General features: G+C 34.4%; 2 protein-coding genes across 2 annotated transcripts in view; one reads left to right on the top strand and one right to left on the bottom strand.

The window, feature by feature from the left end:
- LOC136802438 (protein sel-1 homolog 3-like) overlaps positions 1 to 19699 on the top strand; it is a 28104-nt gene extending 8405 nt beyond the window's left edge. Inside the window, exons 5-21 of the mRNA XM_067059170.1 lie at positions 1070 to 1188; positions 1499 to 1664; positions 1980 to 2448; positions 2855 to 2986; positions 3286 to 3403; positions 3707 to 3771; positions 4143 to 4262; positions 5005 to 5142; positions 10175 to 10393; positions 11035 to 11156; positions 11947 to 12030; positions 12560 to 12659; positions 13092 to 13167; positions 13634 to 13734; positions 14007 to 14134; positions 14852 to 14960; positions 18435 to 19699. Coding sequence (XP_066915271.1) covers positions 1070 to 1188; positions 1499 to 1664; positions 1980 to 2448; positions 2855 to 2986; positions 3286 to 3403; positions 3707 to 3771; positions 4143 to 4262; positions 5005 to 5142; positions 10175 to 10393; positions 11035 to 11156; positions 11947 to 12030; positions 12560 to 12659; positions 13092 to 13167; positions 13634 to 13734; positions 14007 to 14134; positions 14852 to 14960; positions 18435 to 18521 — 2353 coding nt within the window. The 3' untranslated portion in view covers positions 18522 to 19699. The remainder of the gene's footprint in view (positions 1 to 1069; positions 1189 to 1498; positions 1665 to 1979; positions 2449 to 2854; positions 2987 to 3285; positions 3404 to 3706; positions 3772 to 4142; positions 4263 to 5004; positions 5143 to 10174; positions 10394 to 11034; positions 11157 to 11946; positions 12031 to 12559; positions 12660 to 13091; positions 13168 to 13633; positions 13735 to 14006; positions 14135 to 14851; positions 14961 to 18434) is intronic.
- LOC136802439 (serine-rich adhesin for platelets-like) lies at positions 15876 to 17996 on the bottom strand. Its single transcript, XM_067059171.1, has 2 exons — positions 17647 to 17996; positions 15876 to 17433 (listed from the first exon to the last, which is right to left on the bottom strand). Exons 1-2 carry the CDS (start codon positions 17978 to 17980, stop codon positions 15947 to 15949), a joined length of 1821 nt encoding a protein of 606 aa, XP_066915272.1. The 5' UTR covers positions 17981 to 17996; the 3' UTR covers positions 15876 to 15946.
- Positions 19700 to 24051: the final 4352 nt, after the last annotated feature.

Genomic DNA, 24051 nt, shown 5'->3' with positions numbered 1-24051 from the left:
TCATCTTTAACTTTCAATTAAAATTTCCATGTGACACTTAAGGCCATGCCCTAAAATGGCGGTTAAACATAGTTTTTCGCTCAATTTTTAGTGTTTTAAATGAGCCATGGCCCTTGTTACCTGTTGGGGTCTGCTATTTCTGTCTCTGCGATCCTAATTTGCCCTAAAATTCAATGAATATTGTGTCCAAGACTTTGCTATTGCAATCTAAAACATTTACCATGGTCTGGAACCACCAGGAAACAGTTTGGAAAATTTTGATGAAGCTGGATGCCTGGTTGCTAGGGAAAAACAATACGTTGCTAAGGGAAAAATTCTTGATGACTTAGAAAGATTTTCGAAGATAAATTGTGCAAAAGTGGTATTAGAGCACATGAGTTTGATTTTGGGATTGGGTAATATGGCCAAAACACTAACTAAAAATGGTTTGTTTCAGTGGTGGAACTCAGGGCCATGGCTTTAAAAGCCCATTGAAAATACTAAAAATTGAGCGAAAAGCTATGTTTAACCGCCATTTTAGGGCGTGGCCTTAAGTGTCACATGGAAATTTTAATTGAAAGTTAAAGATGACCATAAAGACTTCAGAAATATACAAAAATATCAATGTGACACTTGTGGCCAAGCCAGCTAATTGCTCTCAAAATCGATTCAAAATTAGAAATGTTGTGATTTCAGGCAATGATTTCTAGCCATTGGGAGAGAAAAATTTTCTCAAAATGCCATCTTTCCAAAGAACCCATGGATTTTTTCCAGGAAAATATGTTTTGAAATGAATCTTAAGCTTGATCATGTCTAAAATTGCTCTTGAAGTCAAAGATTTATCAAAAGTGCACTTTTTTGGGCAAATTAACCCAAATTTTAAACGCCCATATCTTGGGAACGAAAAAAGATTTTTCAAAAAAAGTTTCACAGGATGTTATTTTCATGTACTTGAGCAAACTATCTAAAAATTGGCAAAATCTGAGGATATCACTTCCTCGACCTGCCTGATTCTGCCTGATTTTTACAGAAAATGGCTCTTAATTGAAACTCAAATGGTCAAAATCATTTCTTTTTCACTTATTTTTAGAATGACAATCACTTTCTGGATGTTCATTACAAAGCCATGCAATTCTGGAGGCTGTTTTATCATCCAACAAAGAAATACAACTAACTTTCACAGTCTCGTTGTTATACTCAATAATGAAGGTTAAACAATACATCATTTAACACAAATTTTAATCTCCAAATATGTATTAATAGGAAATGCAGAAAACATCAATGACATCTCTGGAGCTAAAAATCTATGTAGAATTAAAAAACACAACCATGGGTTGGTTCTGTAGTATAAAAATGTTTGGTTGCTTTTTCTAAATGAATGGTTACTTTAAACATGTTTATGGTTAATTATTCGTGCTGACCATTTAGAAAATATCGACAATTGGAGAAACTTTTTCTCAACAAAAAAGCTCCTGCAAATCCTTTTTTGATAAACTTATTCAATTTCTTCACATTCCAGGAAAACTCCATGTGCAAGCTCACGATAGCAGAGGCCATGGTGAAGCTTTTGTATCTCTGGAAAGACTTCCACACAACAAATGGATTTTTGTGATGATTCGTGTCTCTGTCCTTGATATCAAATTGAAGTTCAATTTTAATGATCAAAGCCATGTTTACAGCTACAGGTAGCAAACATTTTTTTTACACTTTGGACACTTTAAGGAACTTTGATTCTTATAATGTACAAATCCTTCATATGAAATAAAATGGAAAAGAAGCTTCCTTTTTTGTTCTCTCTGGCTTCCATATCCTAAGTTTAGTTCATGATAAATGTCACAAAATAGAATTGAAGATATATTCTTTGTTTAACTTTAGTATACTTAAAGGATCGTTGATGTTTATTCTATAGCTAAGGTAGTCACACTTATTTCATAGATCATAAGTTATGAAATTTTGCTGTGTAAGAATCAAAAATGAAATCGACGTACTTTTAATTTCAGCCGTATTTACACAAGCTTCAACAAGGGGAACAACTCTTTTTGGGCAAGCAGTGGTTATTTCGTTCAAGAGACCTTCTCTGGATACCTGGCAAAATTCAATGTTCACCAATACGAAAGTTTAGACTATCAACAGTACCTCAAACATTTCAAAGATAGTGACAAGCAAGAAATAAATCAAATCATTTCTGAAGATAGTTACCAGAAATGTAAAGCAATCAAAACTATGGTGAACCTAGCTCTTGGTCATGGTATTCTTGGCAAACAAACATGCTCAATTGAGGAGATTCTATACCCAAAGAGGCCTCCAAACACTTGTGCCTTAAAGAAGAAACGACCTTATTGGAGAGAGTTGAAAGCTTTAAGGGAGAAGTTGAAAGTTTTAAGAGAGAATTGGGCAAAAGATAAAAGGGACCTTCATATGATGGTGGATGTTGGTGCAGCTATACATAAAGATGTCATGAAAAATTTGGTAAGAATTTTATTCTATCTTCCAGTTATATGACCCTTTAAAATGACTTTTTCCCTATTTTGTCTACCTCGAATATCATATCTGATATATCTCAGATATGGTGTTTCTTATCCCTGTCTGTTCTTTGAATGTGCCTTGTAACTGATTTTTGCACGAAAAGAATTTCAGCGAGTCTGAGGTTTGTTGGGAAAACGATATTTTTGGTAAAATTGAAACCTTCGCAACAATAATCTTTTAAACACTCATTCCTGAATCATGTTCCATTTGCCCAAAATTTTCTATATCATTTTGGCAAAAATGTATTGTTCCTGATGTTTTAGTAGAATATGTGTGGAAATTCTAGACTCAATGTCATTCAATAAGTATTGAGTAAGTATTCTGCGACTCACCCTTTATTTTATTTCAGACTAAAAAGTTTACACCTGATTTGATGCCATTATTAAACATGGCTGGTTGTCTTGGTTACGGTAAAAGCTACTTTGTTTTGGCAACCATTCATCAATACGGAATTTCAAACGTTGAACCTAACCAAGATAAGGTATGATGATACTTATTAAGCTTTCAATGTTTTCCAAAGTCTGGATGGCGCGATTAAGTGGCCCGGTAGTAAATGGCAATATGCTTTTGCTTAGGCGGATTGTAAAACAGTCTGCCAGATTTTAGTTGTTTTTGGAAGGTAAAAATAAGATGAAACAATGTTTTTAAATGGAAATAAGGGATTTCAAATCTGTTATGATGTTTGTCTCTCAGTCTTAATTATTTTTCAACTCTAAGTAGCTTTTTTGTTATATGGTTGTGTAGCTCGTATATGAAAAATGTAACTCTCTTGTATTTTAGGCCCTATCTTACCATCTGATGGCAGCGCAATTGAGTGAACCTTTATCGCACCTATCACTTGCCTATCGCTATCAACTCACACATAACGGTCTACTGAATGATCTTGAACTACAAGCAGGTTGGTTGAAGAAAAGCATTTTTTTAGATACAACATGAATTATTTGAGTGTCGTTCTTACCCGTGTATTTTACCTAACATTGCTTCCTTTCTTCGAAAAATGTTGGTTTTTTATGACGTTTTCAGTAAAGCTAGAGTAGTCAATAAACGGTTATATAAATGTAATAAACAAAAAAACAGTTCCGGCTCACGGTATTTTACACTGAGTTACTGAAAAAGACCCTTTGATTTTATTATTGCTTCACAAAAATATATTTTTCGTTGATGTTCAACCATTGGAATCTTTTCAATTTTTATTATACAGCACATACTCGCCAAGCGGCCATTATCACCAAGAATGAACTCGATCAAGAAAAATATGAGATCAATGTAAGCAATGCCTTATGTCCAATTTTTAAAGTACTAGTTAAGTTAAGGACGAAACTCTTATTTAGAATTTCTTTTTTTCATCCGCTTATTTTTCGATGAAAGTTGACAGAAAGTCGACCCTCTAAAATCAATGCAATACTCTCTTGAAGCCTTTTTTAAGCATAGATTTACACTACCAACTTTTAGGCAATCTTCTGCCGTCCTAAGCATCAAACGATAGCAAGGCATAAATAAGAGTTCACTTTTTCACACAAACTTTTAAAAACCAACATATTTCGAAACGAATGGATCAGGGAATTTATATCATTAATGGTATTTTGTCTCGACCTTCATCCAATATTTGACAGCATATTTCCTTCAACCACTTTCAGACACAATCAGAATTGATTCGTTTAGACGAAGCGAATTCTTATAGTGACACACGTGGTGGAGGGTCGGATTTGTACAAATGGTTGAACCAGCAAGCCAAAATGGGTTCATTAGAAGCTAAAGTAAGGATATTATGAAGGGTGTTTAAAAAACGTTGAATATACAGTGGAAGAGGAGGCGAACCTTCCCTTTTACACAGGGAATATGACCTAAACTAAAAATTTTACATTAAAAACTCTGTACAACTCGAGCTTTTATTACCCGACTATCCATCTATAATTACAACTAAATAAAGCACTTTTCCCCAATTTCTCAAAAAAGACAAAAAATTAAGTTAACAGTAATTTCTGAAATCTACATCTTCATACGCTTCTTTTGACGTATAAATGACCATGCCTAATGCTCTCAGTTTCCTTTTTGGACATGTAATTTAGACGAGTAATTATCTTTCCGTGCGAGAGAGCCAAAGTGACATAAAGTCTGAGAAACAATACACCTAACAGCCCTTATAAGCATTTTTAAAGGTCCTAGTCCTCTAGTTATGTTTGAAATTTCGAAATAAGGTCTACAGGTTTGATACAGTATCCCCTAGTATTTTTCGTACTTCTTTAAGAAAACTGAATAAAATTCCCTATTTTCATGATAGCATTAATCCAGATAAAAATAGCTTTCCAACGAGCACTCATTTAGCCTTCTAGCATGATTAGAACTCAAGTTATGGCCCTATTTCTACTTTTCGGCCTCTCCAGCCCACTGTGCCGCGATCAGCTTTTGCGGAGACTGGTAATGAACCACACCCCGCTAAGGGTTGGTAGGTGTACTTTATCGTTTTATTACGTCTACTCTTTTACTCTCTGACTCTAGAACCAAATGGCAGACATGTTATTCCACGGTAAACAAGGCGTAGAAGCCAATCAAGAACTAGCAATGGAACATTTTAATGATCTGGCTGATGCAGGAGATCCCGTAGCTATGGTTAACCTCGCAGTCATGCATATTAAGGTAGGTAAAGAATAGAAATAGGAATCTTTTTTGCAGCAAAACTATCTAATGACCTCTATGACCAATCTTTTAGATTTACAATTTGTAAAGGTTATTTAATTTCGCCTTAGCGAAAGTATTACAATCAGCATTCTGCGACGGCGGCGGTGAGGAAAAAAATTAGAAAACGAAAGTACTTGATACGGTGGACGAACTCACTAAATTCAATTTACAAATTACACGCTTGTCTTGGTATAACCACGGACGATTTTCGCGGGTTTTCTTTGGATTACGTCATATATCTTTGTGTCTTTAGCTTCACACTTTGGATTTTTTCTTTATTTTCTTATAAGCATATACTTTATAAGAATCAAATCAATAACTCTTGATAGACGGTGATATACCCTTCGGTAATTAGTTTTTACAAAGTAAACAAGGGATGGTGCGCAATAAGAGCATATTCATTTTTCTTATATGCATATACTTTATAAGAATCAAATTAATAACTCTTGATAGACGGTTGTATAACCTTCGGTTATTAGTTCTTAAGAATTAAACAACCATTGTTCTTAAATTGGTCTTTTCTTTTCAGGGATTTTGAGCCTCGTTGTTCATATAAAATTGTTTCATCAAGGCTCGATGTAAAGTAGATTTCAGATTAGCTTCCATCTCTACTTCTTGTTTTTCCCATGCAGTTTAAACTTATAGGTGAAATTTTCGACTTCAAGTCGTCTTGTTTTTCCAATCCATTACAAGTTCTTCCTTGAACTCACTGATTTTTTCTAATTGTTGCACGTAGTAAAAGCCTTGAAACTTAGACTAGAAGCCATATTTTTGATAAATGGATAAAATAATACACGCGAGGGCAGCACAAATTTGTTCGAATTGAGGAAATTTCGAGTTATGGAGTTTGGGGTATAATGCATCGTTAACTGAAGGGACCTTAAAACTTGTTCGAGTTAAGCAGACATTCGAATTGTAGAGGTTCGAGTTAAAGAGACTACACTGTTCGGTCAATCTGTCTCTAATTTTTCACGTAATTTTTTTCAATTTATTAGCTACAATCAGTGCCATAACATATTGGCAATTTTGGCTATTTTACCATTTTTCGAAAATTAAAGTTCTAGCGAGAATTAGTTTCTAGGCTATATTTCAAGCCCTACCGGACCATTTTTGAACTTTTGGATCCTCAGATCCTCAGGTCCAAAGTCTTAAAAGCCTAGCGTTAAAACTCAGATTTCAAACTCTACCTTTCCAACCTAATTTAGAGCGCTTCCAAATATTTGTGGCTATAAAATTTCGTGGGAAATTTCCCTTTTGTACCAAGTATTTTGGAACTGATTGTAGCTTTATCGGGGAATATCAAAATGTACCAGCATATTGCAAAGAAAAGCATATTTTTTCTGATTATTATTATTATTTTTATATCCAAGGTTACCAGCTCATTCATTATTTATGTATTCAATGAAAACTAATCAAAACTTCAATGCCCTTCATAGTTCATTCAATTAATTGTATTTTCATTAATTTCTGGAAAATTCTGAACTTCGATCGTTCGCTCAATAATTCCCTTATTAAAAGGGAATTTTTGGTTATAACATATAATTAATAATTAATATAGAGTTTAAAATGAGTAATTCCTTGCTCACTGGTTAAATAATCTTTTTAAAACCCATGTTCGTAATATTTTCCCCTAAATTAGGGAATTAAAAGATTTACTTTCCCTATCATAATATGGTTTCCCTTACGTGGCACAACATGGTAAAGATTACGTAAACACTCCTTTAAGGTAAAATTACATCATGCAGGACAAAAACAGATACTGACTCCTGTTGGGAAAGGGAAAGTACCAAGATTAGGTATAAAAAGACACGGCCATAAATCATGTGAGTTTATCAAGCTCTAGTCATCATTGTGAAGGTTGGTAGCAGTTTGAAGAAGAAATCTCATATCGACTTTGTAAAGCAGAGCTTACTCACTTCAAAATGGGATTTTGGTGTTGTTGTAACGGAAAAGAGGAAAAGGAGAAAGAAGTTTATCAAAGTAAAAATCAGACAAAAGTCATCAGTTCTCAGCCGAAACCATCCTTCCAACCACAAGACAGTGGTCAACAAAGGCAACAACGAGGATGAAATTGGAGACAAACTTCAATTGTATGAATAATATGGTAAATTAATCTACTGTATTCCTACGATAACTTAAAATATGGATTATTTAGTTATAATGTACAAAATTGAACTGAAGTGCTTTTTTCCATGAAAACAAACGTGATTTGGTGGATCATGTTATTGAAAAAGTTGGCTGCTAATTACTACTTTTAATTGTTAATATATAGACTCAAGTAGAGTAAATTTATTTGTAAATATGTAAGTTTTATCAATATAATGAAATATATTAATTGTTCTGTCTCGAAATAGTTTTCTACTTGTCTCTCTCAACCACCCATGATACTTTGTGTTTCAAAATGAACCTCATGTTATGAAGGTCTTCTTGAATTTCTCTAGTACGCATAGTCTAGCCGGGATTTTTTGGACCTACATGGAGGTCCTTGAATTAACCGTTCGTCCGTTCGTCTGTTACAAGCTTTTCTTGAGATTGGCTCATTACTTTCTTCGGAAATTGGACAAAGGTGTAAAATGGTGATGTCCGAAATGTGATTTTTATAGTTTTTTCTGATTTTTTGCATGAAGATACGTATTATCAATCCCCAAAGAATGGCCGAGTCCCAATTTTCAAAAAAACATATTTCGAAAATTCCGGAAATATGCCGGAAAACCGTATTTTGGCATTTTCTTGAGATTTTATCATTAGTTTTTTTCTAACTTTTGCACAAAGATCCGTATTAGTGAAGTTAAGTAAATCGGTAAAATCACGAAATTTAACAGGCTATTGAGTTTCAACCAATTAAATTTCGTATTTTCACTAGCCTTTTATAATTTTCGTCCGTCGAATTCTTTTCCGGTCGAAAGTGTGGGAAATATGCCGGAAATCGCCTTTTTTCCATATTTTCTTTGGTCTTAATTATTTTTTTTTCACATAAAATACTGTTTCTAGCAATTCCCCATATGACATTGTATCATTTTGGGTCTTATCTGGATGATATTATTAAAAAGAGTAATCCCCTACCGAAAAAGGTTGAACGATTAAAAAGTAAACCCATTCAATAACCCCCGTATCACGAACCCGGTGAGATTTTTTTCCCTTGAAAAGTACCTTAATATTATTCCCTTCAACTACTGGAAACGACCCACTCGGTCTTTTAGCTGAGTCAAACTTTTTTAAGATCTCTGCTTCTTTTTACTTTGATCATGTTTTTAAAGTTAAGCCACCAACATCCCGAGGACTTTCAGTGCGTTCAGCAACAGCTTAACCCGTGCGACTCCTGGTACCCGCTAGTATTAATTAATAATGTTCAATGTAAGAAAGCCGACTGATGTTAACGACTACAATGAAAGCAGATTCTCTCACGGAGCCATGGCCTTTAGAGTGCATACACGTCTTCTTTTATAAGAACATCCAAAATTTTTGAAGCCTTGAGATGTACTTAACTTTTGGAGTTTTAAGCCTAAAAATGTTCTTAGCATGTTCTTATTTTTCCTATTTTGTGGGTAATTTTGTTCATTTTCCTAAGAAATAGGGTGTTTTTAGAGTCCCCGAAGCCTTAAAATGCTCTTAACTTGTTCTTAACGTTTCGGCCATCGACGCCTTATGTTCTTATATAGTTTGTTCTTATAAAAAACGTGTACATGCCAGGGTGAAATAATCAATATCTGCTTTGGAGTTAGTCCCGAGGGACTGAGTTCAAAACTCTTTTGGTTTTCTGCCTCTGAGGAGGTGGGACCGTGGCAAAAAGTCGCTTCGATACGAACTCGAGACGCGAAATGAACACGCAATATTAACACGCAATATAATACGAAATAATATTGAAATTTATAATATTATTGTCTTCAGTTGTCTTATTAAAAGGGACAGTTTGAAAACAGTTTTTAGACCTACCTTGAGGTCCTATGAATTAACCTGTTTTCGCCCGTTCGTCCGTTCGTCTGTTATCAATTTTTCTCGGGATTGAATCATAGGATATTTGTGATTTTTGGTACAAAGGTGCAAATTGGTGATTATCAAAATGTGGCGAAGCCTGATTTTCGAAAATATTTTTGGGCCGATTCGGGCTCAAATAATTCCCAAAAATAGGGTTTTTTGGACTTTTTAATTTTTTGTACAAAGACGTAGAATTACAGTGTGCTAAATATGAAAATGCTCATTTTTCGAAAAAAAAAAAAAAAGAGGGTTTTTTGGGCTTTGTGAAAAATTTGTTCATTAGTTTTTCCTAATTTTTAATACAAAGACGTATACACGTTTTTTTTTTTATTAGAACCCGGTCTATAAGAACATCGAGGCTGAAATTCGTCGAAAAATTAAGAACATCTTAAGAACATGCTCAGCCTCAGTTTGGAAAAAAATGACAAGAAACTACAATTGTTTCCTCTTTTCAAGCAGTTTTAACTGAACTTAGTGATGAATTTTCTAAAATCGAGATTAAAATATTGTCCAAATTTTACCAATTTTAAGTGCTCTTTATTTTGCATGATATTGTTGATTTAGAGTAGTCTGAAAAATTAAGAACGCATGTAAGAACATTTTAGGCTGAAAATTTCTAAAAAAATAAGCACATCCAGGCTCAGCCAAATTTTAGGTGTTCTAATAAAAAAAATACGTGTAATTACAGTGTGCTAAATAAGAAAAAGTTAATGCGAAAAAAATGTTTGGCACCAACTTGCAAAATCTTAAATTAATCAGTTTTTGTTTCTACATTGCCTGAATTAAACTTTTATTATTCGTCTTATAAATAGGTAGGTCCATACAAGTATCGCTTGCTTTGGGTTGCTTTAGTTCACATATACAAACTACTATTGTGCTGGTTTGTGACTGTACCGCTTTATATATATTACAACTTCATTGCAATTCTATACTTTCCTTTCGTTTTTTTTCAGTCGAAGAACCCTTAATTGGTCAACTAATTTCATATCCATCTTTTTATTCTCTCTCTACACAGGGTATAAACAATATGGAAAAGAACGTCACAAAAGCGAAAATACTTTTAGAAAAGGCGGTCGCTAAGAATTCATCTTTTGCATACAACGTCCTTGGATTTATTGAAATACATTATAACCAGAATGCAACATCCGCAATGCATTATTGGAAAAAAGGAGTGGAGTATGGGGACGTGCAATCCACTTTCAATTACGCCAGCGTCATGGAACAAACAAATCATGTAAGATTGATTACCAAATTCCTTTCAAATAGGTTCCCTGGGGAGAAGGGGCGCTTAGGTAGACTGGAGTCGTTTATAATGCGTGTAATACAGTAGTATAGGCGTTATATGATATTATTGTTACGGAATTTAGTTTGTATAAAATTGTTTACTTCATTACTTTTTGCTTTATTTCTACTATGTCCGAATTAGTAATCTAGCTTGCTAGACTAGCACTTAGGCAATGATTACTTTTTATAAAGCTCTAAAATTCCTCTAAGGTTCCACCTCAATGGGTCGTGATTTGGACCAAAAGGTTTGATCTCTTTTAGGGTCCAAAAGCGTAAAGATTTTTAATTTTCCGCTCAGATCTTCACTCGTAACGCTATTACTATCTGGAAAATTTTGAAATTTCGATATTGAAAATTTCGTTTCGCTATACTACAGTTGACGCTCTCTAATTCGATTCCTGAGGGGAATTAGATTTCCTCGAATAAGGGAGCATATCAAATGACAGAGCGTCGTTTATGAGAGTTTCTTGATGACGGTGACTTTCAACATTATCGAATAATAGAGTGTATCGAATAGTAGAACGTCGAATCAGAGAGCGCTATACTATCTGGAAAATTTCGACTTGTCAACTCATGTTTTTCTTTCTTTAGACGGAAGCGTTGAAATATTATGAGAAGGCAGCCAACCAAGGTGATCGTCATTCCATATTTCGATTGGCTGAACTTCTCATGGAGGGCACCATCATCAAACGGGATCCACAAAAAGCTCTCGAGTAAGACCCTTTTCTTTAAATGTACGCGCATTTTTTCTACAGTGAAGTTTCCATATCTTGAACACGCACGGGGAACAGAATTTTGTTCGAGTTAAGAAGATTTCGAACAAAATACTACAAAATACTACTAAACATTAATATAGCTAGATCCTAGCTTATATCAGGTAGGAAAAAAATGCTTATAGAGAGGAGTCTCCATAACTCGAACACGTACGGGGAACACTGTCCGCTATCAGATAAGGAGAAAATTATAGCTAGATTGTTGCTTTTCTTTATTGAAACATAAACACAGGGTACACTTCGAACATATACTACAAAATACTACTAAACATTAATATAGCTAGATCCTAGCCTGTATCAGGTATAGGAAAAAAATGCTTATAGAGAGGAGTCTTCATAACTCGAACACACACGGGGAACACAAATTTGCTCGAGTTAAGGAAATTTCCAGGTATGGAGTAAGGTTTATAAGGCATTGGTAACTGAAGGGAAAAAAAACCTGTTCGAGCTAAGGAGACATTCGAGTTATGATGTATAAGAATACGAAGTCCCAATTGACAAAAAAATTTAAGATCAAGTTTAAGAACAAGATATCGTAAGTTGCAGAAAGATTGTCTAGACAGGCACAGAACTTTTGAACATTTCAGCCTGAAAATCAAGAGCTAGCCATGGATTACTCAAAGTAGACTTCAAACAAGCATCATGAATGGTTAAATTGTTCACCAGCATTGCTCGTATTGCTTTTAATTTGTTCTTTTCTCGTAATATTTTTGCTCTTCATAAATTTCAGGTATTACAAAGTTATTGGTGAACAGCACGAATCACTGGGCTGGTTCATGAGACATGCAATGAATCACTATTTAGAAGGACGAAGGTATTTGATAAGAAATTTATGAACATCATTTTACATGCAAAACTATACTGTAAATAGTGAGATTTATCGGGACGTCATTGAGTTTTTACAAGCTCTTATGTAATTGATTTGGTCATGATTTGGTTGGTCGTTAACCAGTAATAAAACAATTTTGTTACTTTTTCATAAGAACGCGTCATTTTTCTTACTTCAGATGACCAATTATTAAATTATCTTATAAAAACTCCATCTAATCTGGATTTGTCACACTCGTAATAGAGCCCGGGCGGTATTACTTCCAACCATAACATGCTACTAAACGCCTTCAACTTCTTAAAAATTATATCAAAACCCTAAAAAAGCTCATAAAAAAGGATATATGTCAACTCCCCACCTCATCAACAGGCTTTATTAGTATCTAGATTGAATTTGTCTTCCGATTCATCTCTTTTTGTCAACCCCACTTTCTTCGAAAGTTAACTATTGCATTGGTATGTTCTTATTTATGAATTGGAACTTTGAAAGTCATGTTTTCTTTTTATTTTGACAGGTATTCTTCGATAGTCAACTATTTGCTAGCACTGGAAGGTGGATTGCAACTTGCTGGCTTTAACATGGCGTTACTATTAAAAGAAATGGATTATAATAAGGTTCACTTTTTCGGATTTTGAATAATTCTTTATACTTGGGTTTACTCCAACCTTGTCCCCGTGTATCCCATTTATTTACGTTACTGATTACTGAGGTTGACGACGGACGAAACTGTTATAGGCCAGTGAAAATACGAAATTTAGTTGGTTGAAACTCACTAGCCTGTTAATTTTTTTGTTCGTCGTCGTGATTTTACCGATTTACTTATCTTCACTATTGACGTCAACTATTGGAAGATTGGGCTTTGGTCTTTCCCCTGATAACATTTTCCAAAGTTAATAGTTTTTGCAATTCCTGTACAATCTGAAATCAACTCTTAAAACTTAGATGTGTTTTGCAACAGTATATATAGAGTTGGACCAAATTAAGTTCAGCGATGAAAACATTTGAGTATGGAGTCTTTTATCTCATGTGTCTATTTACTTTTGCAGGAAAACACCATGCATTTATTTGATGCTAAACCACTTTTCTTCGTCAATTTTACAGCTGAGTTGGGTTGGAGTACTTGTAAGTGAAATAAAAATTGTTTTTACATATGTCGAGCGTGATTGAATCCGTGGTTTATCATGAAACGGTCCTATTTTACATTGTACTTGCAAAAAGCCTAATATTTGAGTTGTTTGGTTATGGAGAGTAATGTTACTGATTTTAAAACCCCAAAGGGGCTTGAGAGGAATGTTTAACCTTTCTCAAACAAGAAAAAGTGAAGCCTTAAGATGTGCGCCACATCTAGAATCACGGATTGAATCTAGCCTGTTTTTTTTTGTTTTTAAGCGGCATATTTTTCTAAATCTTGCGATGAGTGATTTATCTCCCATCAAGGAGTTTCAAATGTAGCCCTTTCGGAACTTTGAAATCAAAGTCTAATCCTATGTTTCTTGATTAAATGAATAACAAGAGCTAGAAACGAATCTTCAATGTTTCCGCAAAATGCATAAGTTAAACGAATCTCGATTACTTTTTATCACAACAGCGCTAGTCGAAATGGGAGATCAATCATGGACGAAAGAGAATGATACACAAAAAGCTAGTCTATATTACACACGTGCTGTACAAAAGAATGACCACCCTGAGGTATTTGAAAAAAGTATCATATAACGCCTATACTACTGCATTACACGCATTATAAACGACTCCAGTCTATACATTTCAAAGCAAACCATGCTTTTATTGTAGATACCAGTCTACAAACTCTACCGTTGTAAACTCGTTTATGAAATGTTTCTTAATGTAGATGTAGCTTGTCTTGGAATAGTCAAACCTGATAATTGTCATATTTTTGCAAAATATTGATATTATGAATTGGTATTTGAGTCTTTGTTTGTATTTTCCGAACTTTTTTTTAGGCACTTTACAGCCTTGGTTACTTGGTGGAAAACCAGTTCTCCATTGATCATTCTATATTGATAGAAAGTGCTTCTCATTGGAAAGAAGTTCATGGTAACTTAACGTACGCTGCTAAACTTTATCAAAGGTATGTTAGTAGTATGATGTGGTTAATCCAAAATCAAATTTCTGTTGTTTTTTGTTGGTTTCGAGTTTATTTGAACCGCTTTATCTTGTGGCTTTCCTTTTTTTTCAAGAACCTCGCTTTCCTTGAAGAGAATCATCAATAATGAGGCCCCCCAGCAGCACCCCTAATCACGCCATCACGCAAAAAAACTTTCTCCATCACGCATCACGAAAATCGCTAAAATTTGTCATCACGCAAAAAATAGCGAAAAATAGCCCAAATCACGCATCACGCCTCAAATTTTTGCCCTATCACGCATGACGCCAAAATCTTTATCACGCCATCACGCCAAAAAAATCTCTAATCACGCCATCACGCAAGAAAAAAGTCCCAATCACGCCATCACCCAAACCGCTGGGAGCCTCAATAATAGTTGCCATCTCATTGTTACCGATCCCTTATTTTTTTAAAGAATTTTACCATGAGTTGTTTCAAGTTATGTATAGACCCCTCAGGACCTGAATAAGATTACATAAAAGTCAAAGGGTTACTTGAGCAAAATTGGGTGCAGGATTTTAAGTTACTTTTTACATTTATTACTTACTTCTCAAAATGTCTTTATATATTTTTGTCTGCGGTGAAATTCAATAACGATTTTTCACTGAAGGTACAAAAAAAAGTCTATTGACATTTGGAGTGTAGATATTGTATGACCGACCGCTTTTTTCTTTCTTGCAGCTGTATGGCATCTCAATCCGAAAATCAAGAGGGATATTTTCCATGTCAATTAGCGCTCTTTAAAGTTCAACTCAAATCATTGATTTATCTCACGATACCTGAGCTGTGGGTAAGTCGGTCGGTTTATTCACATGTAAACCTATTTCCATTCAATATTAAGAAAAATAATTATGAAAAATGTTTCCTTGGGCGACTAATTTAATGATAAAAAGAATAACCAGAAGCTTCATGTTTTTGATGTCGTTTAAAGGTTTTGTTTTTAAATAAGAGTGATATCGTTTGCTTACAAATTTTATAACAATCTTTTTCACATTGATATGACAAGGGTGTGGAGCAAGATCGGCAAGAAAAGGGAAAGAAAAATATTTTTTGTTGCTTATATTAGCATAATATAACAATAGGGAGACACTGTCCTGATATAAAATATGTGTCTGATATAAAACGGGACCGCTTATGTAAAAACAAAACCTTTAAAAACTACAAGAGGTCATCTTCAGAGTAAAAACGAAGGAAATAACTTTTATAAGAACGTGAATCTGAAATTTAATCAAAACCTTGATGCTGTAAGAAATAACAACAATCTGGGCTTCAAGTCCCTTTCCTGGACGAATCTACGAAAAAGTTAAAAGCATGAAGCCTGAAAAAGTTAAAAGCATTAAGCCTGAAAATTTCGTGAAAATAAGCTAAGTCGAATCTCAGAAAGAATTGGTTTTTATTCGATTTATTATAGTGTATCGGTTGAAATCCAAGGAGTTTTTGGAAAGAAACAGTGCTCTTCGTCAATAGGGTGTGTTACTTCTCTTTACCAGCCTCTTTTACTTACTGGTAGTAATAAAAGGGATGAGGTCTCCACAGTTAGTTGGTTTAAAATCTAATCTCAAAAACCAGTTATGGACAACTGACAAGAGAAAGACAATTTCTGCCTCAGGATAAGACGAAAATGAGGCCTTGATGCTCACGTTTTTACCCTTTATATATTTCTAAGAATTAAATAAAAAAGTAAGTATACAAGCTGGAAGTCCAGGTAAACTTTAGACGGAATTGTAACATATTTTTCAAATTCGTTTGTTTAACAGAAAGTGCAGTTAAGTTAAATTAAAAATCTTGCTGGTTGAATAAGTCATTGATGGCGTTGTCAATAGCGTTTGCCGCCATATTGCGAGATGCTATTGCGATCATATCTGAATCCATCGGCTTATTTGTAGTAGGTTCTACGTTTAGTTTTGAAGCTTCAGAAAATTCGGGGAAATCGGATTGGATAGCTGGGTAAGTCGGGTTCGGTATTGCTTTTAACGGAGGAAGCTTCCGTGGTGATGTAATCAAACCCGCTGTGTCTTTTGTTTTCTCACGGTCAATTTTAATTCCACTATCATTGAAAATAGTTGAAGCTTTTATTTTGTCCAAATTCGAATCATTGGAACCTGGTAGAATACCTGTGGCTAAATTCAAAACTTCAAATAAATCTCCGAAGTTGCTTGTTTGACGGTCATCCTCCTGTTCGGTTTGAGTGGTAGACGAAACGTCAGGGAGATCAACAGCGGAATCTACAACAATATTATTAGCTTCAAAGCTAGAATCTCTGTTGTTTTTTCCTAAGTTTCTTCCAATTGCAGCAACAAAACGGCTATCTATGACAGCTTTTGGTGCCGCTCCTTGTGTGCCCTTGATAGTGACTTCTCCGCTAGCTGCCAAATTTGCAGGCTTCTTCTTGCGTTTTGGTTTTCTCGGCTTTAATGGTACTGATGTTTTAGAGATGGGTAATTGTGAACCATCTACTGTTCGTGGTAAAGATGTTTTTGGATCGGATTCGTTAATTTCAACTGTGGTATTTATTGGTTTATTTTCAGATTTCTTAACTAAGGGAATGCATGATTTCAGTGTAGGCAACTGTGAGCCTTCCGAATTATGTCGCAGTTGGTATGACTTAGTCTCACCATTGCATACAGGGCTGTCAGATATCGGAGATGAAGGAGATGCGGGATCTGGGTTTTCTTTTTCCATCGAATCATTCAGTGGAACATTCTTAGGATTGGGTATTTTCGCTTTCTTCACAAGCGGGATGCACGTTTTCATCACGGGCATTTGCGAGCCTTCTGACGTATGTTGTAAAGAATACGTTTTAGTGCTGTAATTTTCAGATATCAGAGGCGATGGAGATAAGGGTTTTTGATTCTTTGACGATCTTAATGATTCTTCACCATTACTTTTAGAGTCATGCTGTACGTCATTAAGCTCACCAAAGTCTTTGTGGTCATTGTCACCACCAGAAGAAGTCAGCACGTTTTCACCTGATTTTTTCTCTGTGTTCTCTTGTGAGTTACTGTCGGATGCAATCAGTAAATTATTCGTGGAAGTGTTCCGGATTTCGAAATCAGAACATCCTTCGTTGGAATCAATATCGGTTAAGGAGGGCGGATTTGTGGTGGTATCATTTGGCGAAGTCGAAAGGGCGGGATTCGGCTTTGGATGTAAGATACCATCCTCATTTGATTTCAAACCATTGGTGATAACCGTCTGATTAAGAGACGGTGGACTTGTGGAGATTGTTTGGCTACCATCCGGATGTTTGTTGGCTCCTCCACCTAACAAAACACAAAGTTAGCCTTAAGGGATATACAGACAAGTGAATCGTTCCCGAAAGAAAATGAAAAGATCAGGAAAGAAAAATGTTACGACCTGGTAACTTAGCTTCAAGTCATGAAATTGAGGAGGCATGGATAAGAATATTCTAGACTCTAGTCTTACGACTAAGTCTAAGACTTAAAACGGAGATTGTAATGATTGAAAAACCTTACTTTTTGTATCAGCACTTTGCTGAGGAGGTGATATTCCATGTCCAGTACATACTGCAACATCTGTTGGCTTTTGTACACCAGGCATCTCTCCATCATTTGTTTGTGGAATTTCACAGGGACTGATTTTGTTTTGACTCTTTCGAACCTTGTTTAAAAACCTTTGTCGAGTGGTTGGTTTTGGCGATGTTCTGGCTGTTGGTCGGTCTGCTTGTTTAAAAAAAAATATTGATGTAAAAAATGTTGTAATATTAGCACGAAAACGTTCGATAGGCGAGGGCGTTTCTTTGTTTTTTGAACGTTTCCTGAAGATCTTCGGCCTTGGTAAGGACACCATCTTGGCTCTTCTTCCAAATGCGTCGTCGATCTAATTTGACAACGGCTTCTACGGGTCTATTTATACAATTTTTCAATGTAACATTTGACGTCAAAATTAGGCCTCCAAATGACATCAAAATAGACAAAATATCAATTTGACGTCAAATTGGTTTTATATATTACTTCGCCTATTAAAGCATGGCTCACATTAGCCAATTTTCCCAATTTTCCTGGTGCCGAAAAAATCTTTATATTTGTAGGGAACACCGATTCCAACGAATATTTGAAAACTATTTGTTTTTTTTTCTGGGTTGTTCGGAAATTTTAAAACCTTTTTTGGCCGATTATATTGGTTTGGTGAAAAAGCTTTAAAAAATACAGCCAAAAGTTATTGAACAGCGCGAGAGTGTACTACATGTAAAACACGTATAGCTGTACTAACTGTTTATCAAAGCGTCTTCTTTTATTTGCAGGATACTTATCAATTCGAAGTGATGTGTTTTGGTATGGTATTGTCAGCTTTGGTACCTTTCATCTCTTACCAAATCTATTATGACTGAAAGGAACTCGACGAACGTTACTTTCACAAAGTCTCGTTGGCAGTAACGTAGACAATAAGAGTGGCACAAAATTTGTGTTGGAGAGTATATTTCGTTAATACAGTAATCTTTTTTTTTTTGTATTTATGAATGGATAATAATAGTGTCAAAATCTTCTCTCCTACACAAATTTTGCAGCCCTTTTGTCTATGCCACTAGCACTACGCTGGTTAATGAGGACCTTGCTACTCGATGATCATTTCAAAACAAAAAATAAGTTGTCATTATCGAACATAGATCAATTAATTGTCGAAGACTACTACATCTTCAGAGGCAAATAATATCAAAAATTATTTTTCTTCAATTTCTTGGTATGAATACTACGATGCTATTATACTTTAGTAGCTTCTTAGTGAATACACAGAGCTCGCAAGATTTTATAAAAATGAAACTCCTTAACGTCTTCAAGCTAGGAGGTTGTTCCTTTATCCTTGGGTTTCTTTGAGTTAAGCGAGAGGTGCCAAAGACTTAAAGGTTTTGTTTTTAAATAAGAGTGATATCGTTTGCTTACTCATCAATTTTAATTCACAAGCTTTTTCAAATTGAATTGACACAAATGTGAAGCAAGATTGGTCAGAAAGAGAAAAAGAAAACAACTTTTGCTATATCAGCATAATATAACAATAGGCAGACACTGTCCTGACATGAAATATGTGTCTAATATGAAACGGGGACACTTCTGTAAAAATAAATCCTTTAAAAGAATAAGTACCTTATCGGGGAAAACTTCGTCGGGGAAATTTTCGCCGGGGAAAATTTTCGTCGGGGAAAAATATTCGTCACTCGGCCAAAATTTCGTCCCTTTTCCCCGACAAAGTTTTCCCCGATAAGGTATTCAAAGATACCATCAAACTTATTAATTTCGCCTAGCGAAAGTATTACAATCAGCTTTCGTGGGTCGTCGCGGGTCGGAAAAAAAATTAGAAAACGAAAGTATTTGATACGGTGGACGAACTCACTAAAATTAATTTACAAATTACACGCTCGTATAACCACCGACGATTTTCGTAGGTTTTTTTTGTATTACGTCATATATCTTTGTGTCTTTAGCTTCACAGTTTTTGTTTTTTCTTTATTTTCTTATAAGCATATACTTTATAAGAATCAAATCAATAACTCTTGATAGACGGTGATATACTTTTCGGTAATTAGTTCTTACAAAATAAACAACATATTAATCTTTCTTATAAGTATTTACTTTATAAGAATCAAATCAATAGCTCTTGATAGACGGTGACATACCTTTCGGTAATTAGTTCTTACAAAGTAAACAAGGGTTTGGCGCTCAATATGAGCATATTCATTTTTCTTATAAGCATTTACTTTATAAGAATCAAATCAATAACTTTCGATAGACGGTGGTATACCTTTCGGTAATTAGTTGTTACAAAGTAAACAAAGCACGGTGCACAACATGAGCATATTTATTTTTCTTATAAGCATTAACTTTATAAGAATCAAATTAATAACTCTTGATAGATGGTGATATACCTTTCGGTAATTAGTTCTTACAAAGTAAACAAAGGACAGTGCACATTATGAGCATATTTATTTTTCTTATAAGCATATACTTTAAAAGAATTAAATCAATAGCTCTTGATAGACGGTGACATACCTTTCGGTAATTAGTTCTTACAAAGTAAACAAGGGGACCGCGCTGCTCAATTTGAACATATTTGTTTTTCTTGTAAGCATATACTTTATAAGAATCAAATCAATAACTCTTGAGGACGGTGATATACCTTTCAGTAATTATTTCTTACAAAGTAAACAAGGGACGGAGCACAGCATGAGCATATTCATTTTTCTTATAAGCGCTTACTTTATAAGAATGAAATCAATAATATGCAATATGCAATATGAGCATATTTACCTTTTATAATCATATACTTTATAAGAGTTTTTAAAAATCAAACAATAATTGTTTTTAAATTGGTCTTATTTTTTAGTGATTTTAAGCCTCGTTGTTCTTGTGAAATTGTTTCATCAAGGCTCGATGTAAAGTACACGCTTTTTTTTTTATAAGAATAGTGTACTTTGGTTGAGGGTGAGCATTATTCTTATTTTTCTATTGTTCTAAACAATAGGCCTATTGTTTTAAACCCGAAATCTCACCCTGATATTCTTATAGAAGTTATTCTTATAAAAGAAAAAGCGTGTAGATCTCTACTTCTTGTTTTTCCCATGCAGTTCAAATTCTAGGCGAAATTTTCGACTTTAAGTCGTCTTGTTTTAAATTGGTTCTAGAACAAAGTAGGCTATAATTGAATTTTTCTTACACTTTTTTGTTGTTGTTAGTTGCGTTAGTTTAGTATTTTGAATTTTCATTGATGGAATTTTTGTGACCATTTTCATGCATAGAGATATATTTTTATTATTGGACGTTTGATAAAATTTCCACGTTCTTAGCAACGAAACTTTAAACGAAGACTGGAACGGAAAACTTTGAAACATTTCAGAGAAAAATGATCAGTTTTAAACAATATATTGGATTTTTATGTAGATTTCTCTTTCAGTCTTTGTTTTTAGACGGCGCAATCAGGATTTAAAACTTCTATTGAATCTTGAGCAACACCTGAAGTTATTTTGCTTCAAAGTACTTAAGTCTTCTTTTTTAACGGACAGCACCTTAGTTGTCATCAAGAAACAAGCTTTGTCAAACAATTTCTAAACATTTCAAACATTTTACATCTTGAAAATTACAAGGATTTATAAGTTTGTTGATGAGTTTGTTGGAACTGACCTTACTAGCACAGAGAGTAAGAGGAGGATAAATAAGAGTTTCTAGTTCTTATCGCCGGAATATGAATCGGCAGCAAGATTTTCACTTTTTACAATTGGATGTATTTATAAATTTATATGAAATAAATAGTTTTTTATGACGGTGGTTGAAACATTTTTGAGAGAGGTTTTTTGTATTTATGTAATATTTATGTGGAAAATATTTTATGTGATTCTTACTTCAGTATTGTGATAGCATTTGAATAAAAATTGAAAAGAAAATTCAAACAGTTTATTTCTTTCTTTATAGCAGTTGTTGTCTGAATCTTTCGACTAGAAATGGGTTACTTCAAACTCGACTTCAAAAACAGAAGCCCTTCAATCTGTCCGTGTGGCCATTCCAAAAGACAGCCTCGTATTAGCAACCTTGCAACTTATAACCCCTGTACATTTTAGTGATTAAGATTTAAAAATAAGAAACTTTGAAATTCGTGGAAAAAATCCCGTAGCGTGAAGCAATTCTTGGCGTGGTATTGTCTGTATCAACTGTTTTTATTATCTCTGGGAAGAAGAGTTTTTTTGGTATATATGCTGATTCGCCTAAGAAAGACTCTTTTACTTTTTTTTGCGCATATAAAACCTTTTCAGCAGATGAGTGAAACGAAACAATTTTTACCATTCAATTATTGTCCCAATGCTGCAAAAAAACTCCTCATCCGGGTCAATCATACCTGGTACCTATATATGCGCATTATTTTGATGTTCTCCATCGTTTGGTCTCTTCTGGAGGTAAACAAACCCTTTCCTTAGGGGAAGTTGATTTTATCAAAATCCCAATTACTGGAAAGGTGTATTAGCTACACGCTTTTTTTTTTATAAGAATACACTTTATAAGAATGTCCATGATGAAAATGGCCAAAAAATTAAGAATATTCTAAGAATTTCACCATCATGGAATTTTGCTACTCAAGCTAAGACTATCATTTTTAGAGCATTTTAAATTATAAATTGCCAATTACCCCCAAGTAATAAGAATGCTGTAAGAATATTTTAGGATGATTTTCCCAAAAAAGTTAAGAATATCCATGATGAAATGGATTTACACCATTCTTATTAAAAAAAAAGCGTGTAGCGTGGGCGTCCGCCAACCATCTGAATATCAGATAAACCAGCGAGGCTAACAAACCAAACGAGAACAGTTAGTCTGAATCACAGACCTCTACAAAACCCCTGGTACTATAAGGAGCACGAATCCGTTAGTGGATGCCAGCAGCCTTAGAAAACAGTCCAATTAGCCTCCGTCTCAGAACGCGGTCAGAAAATTTTGCGGATAATTTCACAGCGAAAATGCATCCAGTGAAATGTAAGTAATGTATCATGAATCAAGTCGACTGACATAATTATACACATAATACATGTTACAAGTTCTGCCTACGGATTCTCAAGCTCGGCTATAATAAAACTATTACATGTTAGTAGCAGACCCGACTGACCAATGTTATGTAGCAGGTTGAAACATGAGTTTCTGCTGGAAAGATGCAGTTTGTTTTCAAGTTAAATCTTCAAAATAAAGGAAACTGTGTGGGTTTCTTTACTTCCAAACAACCTACCAATAGTTTTGGAACACTCCATAATAAAGGAAGATGGCTCTTCTTGTGGATTGACTTTCTGATACCCCATATAAACACGATGTGACATGAAAGTGAAGAGACATGATTTGTTGGTTTTTGTTTGATTTGTTGACTCATATATCTCATGGCAAATGGGATAGCAAATGACTGTTCATGTATTGCTTGGCTCTACATATGATACCTCTAACTTTGAACACCTCCAGAATGTTGAAAAAAGCATTTTACGAGATAAGTTTCAATAGACCTTTTTTCAAAGAGAGGCCACCCTGTTGAATAATTATGTAGTCCAGCAGAAAAACAATGATAAAACCATGCATAATTATTACAATATGCATGATACAGTAATTATGCATGGCTCTATCATTGTTTTTATGGCTGGACTACATAATTATTCAACAGGACGTCCTCTTTGAAAAAAGGTCTATTATAATTTTCATGGAAATTTTTAATCGACAGATTTGGCTTGGCGTCAGTTTTGTTTGGTTGATGTTTGGTATCCTGATCATTAAAAGCAATGAAATGCCACACAGTCACTCTACACATGATGCCTCCAGCTATGATTGGTATCAGAATGTTGGAAAAAAACATTTTACGAGAAATTGTTGATAGAAATTATATTGACTTATTTTTACAATTTTGGCGGTGTGGGTTTAGTTGGTTGATAATGTTTACACTGTGGGATGGTTTTCAAAAAACTGTTATATTGATTGTTGTTTGTTGGAATTGATTACCAAAAAAAAAGAGAACCTTTTTTTGATAAATACTTTATTTTTTTCATGAATCGAAAAAACCGTGTGGATAGTATGTCTTGTAGTAACCAATGCAGTGTCTGTTTTCAAATTTTGAAAGCTCTATACCTACTGAATTGAAGCTCTGACTAGCTCTGTTTTTAAAACTTTGAGCCATGTTTTTTTCTCTGTTGCTATTAAAGATAGATTTTTAAATTGTCGTAATGTAAATTTATGGTAAAGTTTTAGTTTTTGAGTTTAGTTCATCAGTATACATACAGTAGTATTTTTTTCAGTAATCCTTTCTTGTAAATATAGTAACATTTAACCAGACTCATTGCCCTCATTATATTCGAATTTGTATTTTTTTAGGACTGATAAGTACCTACATATTTTTAAACACCAAAACAA

Source organism: Clytia hemisphaerica, unplaced genomic scaffold, assembly GCF_902728285.1.
Source record: "Clytia hemisphaerica strain Z4C2 unplaced genomic scaffold, Clytia hemisphaerica genome assembly, whole genome shotgun sequence".
Lineage (NCBI taxonomy): Eukaryota > Metazoa > Cnidaria > Hydrozoa > Leptothecata > Clytiidae > Clytia > Clytia hemisphaerica.
This window is presented reverse-complemented; position numbering and strand designations above follow the sequence as displayed.